The sequence below is a fragment of the Nicotiana attenuata genome, chromosome 9, assembly GCF_001879085.1.
Source record: "Nicotiana attenuata strain UT chromosome 9, NIATTr2, whole genome shotgun sequence".
NCBI classification, from domain to species: Eukaryota; Viridiplantae; Streptophyta; class Magnoliopsida; order Solanales; family Solanaceae; genus Nicotiana; species Nicotiana attenuata.
In genome coordinates this window covers 7,380,932-7,392,992 of record NC_031997.1, presented here as the reverse complement: position 1 = coordinate 7,392,992, position 12,061 = coordinate 7,380,932, and the positions used below count along the sequence as shown (strand labels likewise).

The 12,061-nt window shown below is 43.5% G+C and overlaps 1 protein-coding gene across 6 annotated transcripts in view; it reads right to left on the bottom strand.

Moving 5' to 3' along the window:
• Nucleotides 10,748–12,061, bottom strand: part of LOC109232027 (tubby-like F-box protein 5) — a 3,418-nt gene continuing 2,104 nt past the window's right edge. For all 6 annotated transcript variants that reach the window (XM_019397665.1, XM_019397670.1, XM_019397664.1 and 3 more), the window contains 2 exons: nucleotides 11,685–11,814; nucleotides 10,748–11,557 (listed from right to left, as the gene is read on the bottom strand). In XM_019397665.1, coding sequence (XP_019253210.1) covers nucleotides 10,888–11,557; nucleotides 11,685–11,814 — 800 coding nt within the window. In that variant the 3' untranslated portion in view covers nucleotides 10,748–10,887. The remainder of the gene's footprint in view (nucleotides 11,558–11,684; nucleotides 11,815–12,061) is intronic.

The window sequence follows — 12,061 nt, the reverse complement described above, 5'->3', positions numbered from 1 at the left end:
ACCACTAGACATCTAAATTACAAATTATAATCGAAACCTCTTTAAATCGAGAAATAATCAACAATTGTTCAAACGGAAGTTACATTAGTTACCAATAAGCTTAGAATCCATAACCTCTAAATCATAGAGCTTTAACATCTACTGTAGTTATTAGATGTTTATATATACTTGCATAAGAAAAGTTAAATATGAAGAATATGACATAAGATATACAAGGAATTAATGTTAATTATGAACCTAAGGGCTTGAATAAACTATATAATGTTGTTCACAATTTTGGTATATGAAGTTTAATATGTTTATTGTACTGATGGTTTGAAAGACATATTGCAGTTACATGGCATGTTTTCTAACTTCCTTGTCAAGTTCAATAATGGATTTGGTTATCATATATTGAGCCAGTGAACTGGCTCTTTCACTTATATGTGAACAGATTCAGGCAGTGACGGATCCAGAATTGTTATTAAGGAGTGTCAAAACATAAATAATTAGATACATCGAAAAGTTAATGGGAGTCAGCGTATAGTAAATATACATAAAATAAATAAAAAAATTATCTAGCAAAATAGTATAATTTTCCGGCGAAGGGGTACTGTCGCTTGACACCCCTTTCTTCAATGTGGCTCCGCCGCTGGATTCAGGTGCTGACTCAGAGCTCGATGGTCGGGCGGATAGGTTGAGTGTTTTTCTTTCTTTCTTTTCCAACCCGATGTTTGGCACTCGTATTGAGGTTCCGACTAATATGAATTTGCGTTGCTAAGGCTCATTAAAAGGAGAAAACGCTTTCTACAGAGTAGTATTTTTTGCATTTTAAGGACTCAAACCCGAGACAACCTCTAGTTAACGGTAAAAGAATCCTTTATTCGTCTCACCACGATACCGGTGGAGGATGGGTTGAGTTAACTTCTCTGGTTCATGTGTCTCACTTCAGATCCTTGCTTTCGCGGTGTACTCAGTTGTTGATTAGCATTCAGTTATGTTTATGATTAATAGATAAAAGGCAATGTTATTGACTTATTGTGACGTTGTTGATGAATGAATTAAAATAAGCACATGCATTCAAGGATGTAGCAGAGTGGTCAATGAAGTGGGTTGAGAACCATAAAAAAAAAAATCGTTCAAATTCAACGGAGGCAAAACACTAGATGTTTTCTTTCCATTTGTCTAAATCTTGATGGACAGAGTTCACCAGATACTTGTATTGCTGTTAGTAATAATAAGTACCCTATAAAATTAGACGAGGTGCGTATAAGTAGGACCAGATACCACGGCTATTGTTTGGTTTTGGATAGCCATACATTTGGCATGCTAAAGCGTGAGTACCTAAGACAAGCTAGTTGAAAATAGGGGTATTATCACTTTTGGCCCGCGCCAAAAACTATTTACATATGGTAGCCGAAAAAGTGTATAAAATTTATATAATTTTTATATACAACATACTGAATGTATATATATACAAAAAATATACAAATTTTATATATTTTTTCGACTATTATTTTTACAGCGGCTATACAGTGTCATTTTTCCTTGAAAATAACGGGATATACTATCTAAGTCCTTCAATCCAACGACAGTAAAAAATAAACAAATGTAAAATCTCTATCAAAGTTTCCACCATTATCCCAACAAAGCAACAATATAAGAACCAGGGCATACAATTGACAATAGGATGCCCACAAGTATACATTCTTTTTATAACCGAGAAATTTCCAATGGCGGTCACACGGAATTCAAAACTCGGTGAATAATAAATTTTCTCTTTTACTCTTCTAAACTTAAATACTATGATTTGTATGCGACAAGGTTCGACTTTCGAGCCATAAAGTGTTCCTGATGAACACATCACACATTGTACTCTTACCATTACACCAAACACCTTGAGGCAAGGATCGCAAGCAATATACATGTGACATGTCATACATTAGATACATAATACAATATTTAGCACTATAATATGATGATCCGCCATGTCATCATGCCACATAGGCGCCATTTGGCATAAATTAATAACATGTGGAAGCTTACATAGGAGGAAGGTTAGCATCTGTAAGAAGATTCTAGAGAAGTATGAACATTTCCCTAGGAAGACCCTAGATCCCTATATATTTGCTAGGAAAGTCCTTAGAAGATTCTAGCTATGTAGAAAATTCTAGAGAAGGAACTTACTTGTAAATAATAAGGGACTTGTGTAACAATTAATATTTATAGACTAGCCCCTAGGAGACTAGTATATAAAGGGGGTCGTTCATTTGCAATTCACCAAGCAAACAATTCAAGTTCTCTCTAATACAAAGCTTCCTTTAACAATTCTTTTGTGTTCTTTCTAACATTCTCTTAGAGATCTTGAGTGTAGTAAGGCTGACTTGGTATAGCAAGAACGTGGGCAAGTTGTGCAAGATCGTGAGCAAGTTGTCAAGTGTCGCACGTGTACTTAGTTAACGACTAAGGACGTGACAACGTGGTATCAGAGCAAAGGTTGCAACTAAGGGAATGGCGAACGACGGAGAAATTAACGCTGCCAACACCCAAGCCAACGTCATCCAGGATGCTGATGGCAAGAGCGGCCGTAGCAAAAAGAGGAATGCCACCAACACGAGCCAGGAGGTACCACCCGAGGTTGTGTCAAATGAAGGGCTTACATCCCAAGAACCATCTGCCACTGAGGCGAGCGAGGATGAAGTGGAGGTCCTGCCCGAGGACGTCTCGCTCAGTAAAGAGTGGGCGATGAAGATGAACGCGGGGATGGACGCCGTGGAGATCTTTGGCCAACGATTGGGGAGGATGGAAGGCACCCTTAGCGTTCTTGAGGAGCACACTCTTGAAGAGATTGAGAGTATCCGAAATAACTTGGAGGGACGTACACATACCGAGATGGAACTAAGGCAAACCTTCACTGCCTTAGAGTGTAGACTCATGGAGGCTTTGAGTACTATCGATGCTATGAAGGCAAAGATAGATTCAATCGAGGAGCATGTTGGTGCTGGCGTGACCGAGGCAGCCAGCAATGTTGTGGTGACGAGGGAGGCTAAGATCGAGGCTCCCAAACCCTCGGTGTTCAAAGGTGTTCGTGATGCACAAGAAGTGGAAAACTTCTTTTGGCACTTGGAGAACTACTTTAGGCACGGCAAAGTGAGGGACGACGAGGCCATGATCAACACTGTCGTGTTGTACCTCTTAGAGACGGCCATGCTATTGTGGAGAAGGAAGATGGCCAACATGGATAAAGGTCTATGTACTATTAGCATGTGGGATCAGTTCAAAGCCGAGTTCAAGCGACAGTTCTTTCCAAAAAATGTCTTGTACGAGGCAAGGCGCAAGCTTAGGGAGCCGAAGCAAATAGGGAGCATACGTGACTATGTCAAGCAGTTTACTACCCTTATGCTTCAAATTCCCAACCTGGCCAATGATGACTGTTGTTCCACTTCATGGACGGGTTGCAAAATTGGGCTAAACAGGAGTTACAATGTCGGCAAGTCGCGGATATAGACCAAGCCATAGTGCAGGCTGAATCATTGATGGATTTCAGGCATGACAAGCACGACAAAGGCAAAGGCAAGGAGTTAAAGGTTAGCTGCGTCAAAGGTAGGGGAGACCGTGGCAAAGGCAAGGAGATAAAACAACAATACTCCAAGACTCAAGATTCCAAAAAGTCGAGTGGCCGTCAAGGCTACTCCGAGAAGAAGGCGCAGGCCGAGAAGAAGGGATGCTATATATGCGGAGGGCCGCACGACTTCAGGAATTGTCCCGACCTTAAGAGCCTCAGTGCAATGGTCTGTGAACGAAAGGAGCAGCCGCAAGGAGAGAGTTCGGGAACTGCATAGTTGGGTATGATCGGATTATGTGGTGCTATCACAAAGGAAGCTATCCAACCTACCGAGAATGGCAATCAGTACGTGGATCTCACCATCAACAACAAGCCCGCTCGTGCAATGGTGGATACTGGAGCAACTCATAATTTTGTGACTGAGGCTGCTGCAAAGAGACTAGAATTAAAGCTTGCTCCAACCAACTCTCGTGTCACCGTGAAAGCCGAGGTACAAAATACTCGTGGGGTAGCTAATGGAGTTGGTGTCAAATTGGGAGCTTGGAACGGTATGACAAACTTTACTGTAACCGCTGTGGATATCTTTGACATTATACTGGGGCAAGAGTTCTTTAGACAATGTCATACTTTGATCGACCCCTACCTCCACCGTCTCTTGGTTATGGAGCGAGAAGGAGCTTGCATGGTACCTACAGTGACTATGCCACACGGACAGATCCAGCACAACTCTCAGCTATGCAGGTTGTCAAGGGGATCAAGAAGGGGGAGCCGACTTTCGTGGCAACCATTGCAAGTCTAGAGGAAGACAAGAGTTTTCAAGAGACACTGCCGCCTTGCATACAGAAGTTTCTTGAGGAAAACAAAGATGCCATGCCCGAGGAGTTGCCTAAGCACTTGCCGCCTAGGCGAGAGGTGGATCACAAGATTGAGTTGGAGCCAGGGGCTAAGCCACCCGCATTCTCCCCATATCGTATGGCACCACACGAGCTATAAGAGCTCAAGAAACAATTGAAAGAGTTGCTAGATGCTGGTCACACTCGCCCATCAAAGGCACCTTTCAGCGCGCCAGTATTGGTTCTATAACGACCCGGCCGGTCGTTTTTGGAATTTACACCCCAATCCCCTATTAACTGCTTTCCCCAAGTTTATTTCTGCTATTTTGATTTGCCGGGACGTTCGGTTTTGAGTGTCGGAGAGTTTTGGGACACTTAGTCCCTAAATGAGAGCTTAAGTGTTAGAAAACCGACCATAGTCAGAACAATGTGAAGACGGCCTCGAAACGGAAACCCGATGGTTCCGTTAGCTTCATTAGGTGATTTCGGGGTTGGGAGCGTGTTCAGAATGTGTTTTGGAGGTCCGTAGCTAATTTAGGCTTGAAATGCCGAAGTTTGAATTTTTGAAGTTTCCGGTCCGACAGCGAGATTTTGATCCGAGGGTCGGAATGGAATTTCGGAAGTTGCAGTAGTTCCGTCATGTCATTTGGGATGTGTGTACAAAATTTCAGGTCATTCGGACGTGTTTTGTGGTTAGGTTTTTGTTCGAGAGCGTATTTTGAGGAAATTTGAAGTTCTTAGGCTTAAATCCTTGATTAATTCGAGTTTCCAACGTTGTTTTAGGTGGTTTAAGGATTGGTACAAGTTTGAATGATGTTATGGGATGTGGGATGTGTCCCTAGGTTTGGTTGAGGTCCCAGGGACCTCGGGTGTGTTTCGGATGCTCAACGGGGCATTCTGAGTGTTTAAAAGTTGCAGAAATGTTCTTCAGATCTGCTGCAGACTTTCTTTCTCCGCGATTGCATCTTTCCCTCCGCGATCGCATAGTGTAATTTCGGAGAGGGGCCAATTCCTTCTACGCGATCGCATTGTAGTGTTCGCGATCGCATAGGCCTGCTTCTTCCTCTTCCGCGATCGCATGGCTTGGGCTGCGTTCGCATAGGCTATTTTCTTAGCCTTTAAAATTTACTCTTCGTGATCGCATTCCTCCTCTTGCGATCGCATAGAACAAAATGTCTGGGCAGTTATAAACTTTCAAAAACCGAGGGTTAGCCATTTTTATCAAAACACAAGCTTGGGAGCTCGGATTTGAGGGAGATTTCGAGGGTTTTTCAGGGACAACGATTGGGTAACGATTCTATACTCCTTTTTGCTTATAACCCACTAATCTAATCATGAATTCTTCCTTTAATTTCGGATTTTGAATGAAAAATTGGGTAAAACTTCCTAGACCAAATTATTGAGTTTTGAGTGGGTGTTTGACCTCCGATTTGAGAGATTTTTATATGGTTAGACTCGTGAGAGTACGAGGGTTCTGAATATGTTAATTTCATCCGATTCCGAGACATTGGCCTGAGGGACATTTTGGTCATTTTACCTAATTTTGCGTCTTAGCTTTGAATTAAATCGTAGAATCAGTTGCTTGAGATGTTATTTATGATATGTAATTGAATTGAATAGATTTGGGCCATTTGGTGTCGGATACTCGTGGCAAACGTGTGGTTTCGAGTTGATTTTGGAGCCGGTTCGAGGTAAGTGGCTTGTCTAACCTTGTGTGGGGGACTTTTCCCCTTAGGAGTGATATTGTGGTAATTGAAATGCCTCATGCGTGAGGTGATGAGCGCGCACTTGTGCTAATTGTTGGAAATCGGTTCTTCTTTAAAAATAGCCTTGAATTGTGTTCCTCCTTTCTTTGCTTATACTGTTTGATATTTAAACATGTTGTAGCTTAGAGAAGCATGCCTACTTGACTAAATTGCTTTATCTATTTTAACTGCCTTAATTGTACTACGTGAACCATGCTAGGCTAGGATTACCTGCTTCACTATGATATGAAATTGATAGGATTGAGTTCTGTTGTTGCTGTGTATTTACTTTGGGACTACGGAACGGTATTCTGGGAGATCCCCCCTGCACTTTATTTTGGGACTACGGGATGGTATCCCGGGAGCTCCCATGTATGTTTACTTTGGGACTACGGAATTGCATTCCAGGAGATCCCCCTGCACTTTATGAGTTGGACTGCGGGACTACCGAGCACTTAATAAGATCACAATGAAGAATAAGTACCCGATCCCGCTCATTGCTGACTTGTTCGATAGACTTGGGCAAGACAAGTACTTTACCAAGGTGGATCTTCGCAAGGGCTACTACCAGGTTCGCATTGCAGAAGGGGATGAAACGAAGACAACATGTGTGATGAGATATAGAGCCTTTGAGTGGTTGGTGATGCCCTTCGGCTTAACCAATGCACCGCCACATTTTGCACCCTTATGAACAAGATTTTTCATCCCTACCTTGATCAGTCCGTGGTAGTCTACCTAGACGACATAGTCATCTACAACAACACCTTGGAGGAGCACATGGAGCACTTAAGGAAGGTTTTACAAGTCTTGCAGGAGAACGAGCTATACATCAAGAGGGAGAAATGCGAGTTTGCACAATCAAAGGTGCACTTCTTAAGCCATGTTATTAGCAATGGCGAGCTACGCATGGACGAGGCTAAGGTACGTGCTATCCAGGAATGGGAGGCACCTACAAAGGTAACTGAGTTGAGATCCTTCCTTGGCCTTGTTAACTACTATCGTCGGTTCATCAGTGGCTACTCAGCAAAGGCCGCGCCATTGACTGAGTTGCTAAAGAAGAACAATCCATGGGTTTGGACGGAGCATTGTTAAAAGGCGTTTGAAGACCTTAAGGCAGCTGTAACAGAGGAGCCAGTCTTCGCGTTACCTGACTTTGCCAAGACATTTGAGGGGCACACAGATGCCTCAGACTTGCCATTGGGGGTGTCCTGATGCAGGATAAGCATCCCATAGCGTTCGAGAGCCGCAAGTTGAATGAGACGGAGCGGCGTTACACGATTCAAGAGAAGGAAATGAATGCCATTGTGCATTGCCTTCGTTTATGGCGACATTATTTGCTTGGGTCGATGTTAGTGGTCAAGACCGACAATGTGGCTACTAGCTACTTTCAGACGCAGAAGAAGCTCACACCAAAACAGGCTAGGTGGAAGGATTTCTTGGCCGAGTTTGACTATGTGCTGGAGTACAAGCCGGGCAAAGGTAACGTTGTAGCCGATGCCTTGAGCCGGAAAACCGAGCTTGCTGCCATCACTTCAGCAAGTTGGGACATTCGTGAGGCTATAAAAGAAGGCATGCAACATGATCCAGCAGCCAAACAGCTTATCGAGTTAGCCAACTAGGGCAAGACGAGACGTTTTTTGGTAGAAGACGGCCTATTGCTTACCACAGGTCGGCGAGTCTACGTGCCTAAGTTTGGAGACATTAGACGGTGGATCATAAGGGAGAGTCACGACACGATGTGGGCTGGTCATCCAGGCCAACGTCGCACTAGGGCCTTGGTTGAGTCAGTCTACTATTGGCCACGCATACGAGATGACATAGAGTGTTATGTGCAGACTTGTCTTGTATGCCAGCAGGACAAGGTTAAGCAGCAACAGCCCGGAGGACTTTTGGAGCCACTACCAATTGCAGAGCGTCCATGGGAGAGCGTGACTATGGACTTTATCACTTTCCTATCGAGGTCCGACGGTTATGGTACTATTATGGTGGTCGTGGATAGATTTTCCAAATATGCCACCTTCATGCGCGCCTCACCAGGTTGCACTGCCAAGGAAGCCGCCAAGCTATTCTTTAAGAACGTGGTGAAGTATTGTGGCTTACCAAGGCATATTATAAATGATCGAGACCCCCGTTTTACTGGGAACTTTTGGAGAGAGTTATTCGACATACTTGGCACGGAACTACACTTTTCCACTAGTTTCACCCACAGACAGATGGACAAACGGAACGGGTCAATGCCTTACTAGAATGCTACTTGAGGCATTATGTAAGCGCGCATCAGAAAGATTGGGCAAGGCTCCTAGACATTGCCCAATTCTCTTATAACTTGCAGCGGAGTGAGTCCATGGGGCGGACACCATTTGAGCTAGCCACAGGCCAATTGCCACAAACTCCACATTCATTACCAGCTGCGTTCGAGGGAAAGAGTTTGGGGGCTTATCATACGGCCAAAGGATGGGAGGAGCAGCTTAACACTGCTAAGTCCTACTTGGATAAGGCAGCTAAGAAGATGAAGAAGTCTGCGGACCGTAAGCGGCGTCACACGGACTATCGAGTTGGGGACATGGTCCTGGTGAAGTTTAACCCGAGACAGTTCAAGGCACTACGGGGCATGCATAAGAATCTAATTCGCAAGTATGAGGGGCCATTTAAGATCGTCGGCAGGGTAGGCAAGATCTCATACAAGCTTAACATGCCATCGTATCCTAAGATCTATCCTGTCTTCCATGCCAGCATGCTTAAGCCATATCATGAAGACAACCAATCAAGTCGAGCGCCTATTACTATCACTGCCTCGTATGATCGGGAGATTGAGGCTATCGTGGATTACCAGGCCAGGCGAAAACAAGGGCAAAAAGCCATCGCTATGTTCCTCGTCCATTGGAAGGGGAAATCACCGGAGGAGGCCACGTGGGAACGATATGAAGACTTATACAATTCAAAGATAAGATCTGAGAGTTTATGCAGCAGCATTGCGCCGCGGTCGTTGCAACATTAGGTGGGAGAGAGTGTGATGACCCGCCATGTCATCATTAGATACACAATACAATATTTAGCACTATAATGTGATGACCCACCATGTCATCATGCCACATAGGCGCCATTTGGCATAAATTAATACCACGTGGAAGCTTACATAGGAGGAAGGCCAACATCTGTAAGAAGATTCTAGAAAAGTATGGACATTTCCCTAGGAAGACCCTAGATCCCTATAGATTTGCTAGGAAAGTCCTTAGAAGATTCTAGCTGTATAGAAAATTCTAGAGAAGGGACTTACTTGTAAATAATAAGGGACTTGTGTAACAATTAATATTTAAAGACTAGCCCCTAGGAGACTAGTATATAAAGGGGTCATTCATTTGTGATTCACCAAGCAAACAATTCAAGTTCTCTCTAATACAAAGCTTCCTTTAACAATTCTCTTGTGTTCTTTCTAACATTCTCTTAGCGATCTTGAGTGTAGTAAGGCTGACTTGGCATAGCAAGAATGTGAGCAAGTTGTGCAAGATCGCGAGCAAGTTGTCAAGTGCCGCACGTGTACTTTGTTAACGACTAAGGACGTGACAACGTAGTATCAGAGCAAAGGTTGCAACTAAGGGAATGGCAAACGACGGAGAAATTAACGCTGCCAAAACCCAAGCCAACGTCATCCAGGATGCTGATGGCAAGAGCGGCCGTAGCAAAAAGAGGAATGCCACCAACAAGAGCCAGGAGGTGCCACCCGAGGTTGTGTCCATGGGCGAAGCTACGTAGCCCCAAGGGTGGTCAACTGACCACCCTTCATCGAAAATTTACACAGTATATATAAGTAAAATATTGGATTTTAGTGATATATAATATATATTGAACACCCTTTATTGGAGATTTTTTATACTTCTTTCAAGTTTGAACACCCTAAATGAAATCCCTGGCTTCGCCACCGGTTGTGTCAAACGAAGGGCTTACATCTCAAGAACCATCTGCCACTGAGGCGAGCGAGGATGAAGTGGAGGTCCTGCCCGAGGACGTCTCACTCGGTAAAGAGTGGGTGATGAAGATAAACGCGGGGATGGACGCCGTGGAGATCTTTGGCCAACGCTTGGGGAAGATGGAAGACACCCTTAGCGTTCTTGAGGAGCACACTCTTGAAGAGATTGAGAGTAACCGAAATAACTTGGAAGGACGTACACAGACCGAGATGGAACTAAGGCAAACAATCACTGCCTTAGAGTGCAGACTCATGGAGGCTTTGAGTACTATCGATGCTATGAAGGCAAAGATAGAGTCAATCAAGGAGCATGTTTATGCTGGCGTGACCGAGGCAGCCAGCAATGTTGTGGTGACGAGGGAGGCTAAGATCGAGGCTCCCCAACCCCCGGTGTTCAAAGGTGTTCGTGACGTGACAATAAGCTGTATTAATATAATAGAATGCCAGTGAGTTTATCCAAGAAAGGTTGATAAAATCTTGGTCAACCTCTTATCTTTTTTTTTTTTTTTTTTCTTTTTATATTTATTTTTTTCCTGATCAACCTGTTTTAGAAATCAATTAATGACCCAAAATAACAAGAATAGATTTACTTTCCAGCAAAAGTATTAAGATACAGAACTTACAGATGCTTCTATCTTAGCAGCTACTGCTTGATATATACTGCACGCATATACTGATATTCTCATTCATAAATATTGCGGTACGTTGAGAACTTCTCAGAGAAATATAAACATCATTCAGAACATTATGCAGCAACCAAGAAACAAAAATTATCATGATTTACATTCTGCACGAAAATCATTCGCATGCTGGTTTCGTGTCAAAGCTGCTCAAGCAGATTGCGAAAGCTTGGAAGGCAGATAGCGGGTAGCAGTAATCCATGGTGAAGATGTCTTTTCCGATTTTGCCAAATTGCAATATTACTGTTTCTTGTACTGCAGCTGGTATATTCTGAGAAGGATCAACTGCTGTCGCTAGCTGAAAATTTTTCACAGACGCCACAGTAACGCGGCCTTTAAAATTTAGGCACCAGCACTGCAATTGTTCATGCCATCTAGGGGCCTTGTTTTTTAGCACGAGTGGCTCTCGAGAAGGCACTGACACTGTCGAGCTTGAAAAGCCGGGCGAGCTGATATCTACAGTTGGCTGCTTTGGTTTTGAGACTGGTGGGGGAGATGACTTCTCGTCAAAAGATTGTGGGAATGATTTAGGTGTTGGAGCGCTGCCTCCCTCTTGAATAGAGGAGAAAGGGATAGAATGCATGGCGCAATGCATTCTCCTAGGCCCTCTTGTTCGGAGAACATTGAGTTCATAGTTAATGGTGGCGACACTGTAGTTGTATGCAGGTACTGTCGGAGAAACTTGCTTCATGCTGAATCGTCGACTAAGTCGACCGCGATGTTGAATCACAGTATCACTTGGAGGTTGGCTATCATATACGGTGAACTTGGTCCCGAGAAAGTTAGATCTGGTAAAATTATTTCGAAAACTATTAAAACAAAATGAAAGGAAATAGAAGCTTTTCTTTTTTCGACATTCTGAAGGATAGTGAGGGTTTAAGCTATGGCAATAATTATCAGTTTGTGGAAACTTGCCTCAGTTTTCCAACATATGCACTGCTAGCTCGAGAAAAATCGTCCGCAACCAATGAAATTACAAAGTCTGTGCTTGTTGCCCTTCTGGTCCTTTTGGCAGCCAGCAATAGCTTATCGCTTTCATCCTCAGCTGTCATGAAGTAACACATCAGACGTGAGAACATTAGACCACTAACACTAAGAAGAAGCTACAAAAATGTTCCACAACTCGTTCTGCATATTAACTCAAACAGTGTCTTTTATCAACCTAAGTATAAGTTATCCATCAAAATAGTACAACAACAACATATCCAGTGTAATCCCACATTGTGGGTTCTAGAGAGGGTAAAGTGTATGTAGATCTTACCCCTACCTTTGGAGGGGGGATGGAGGGTTTG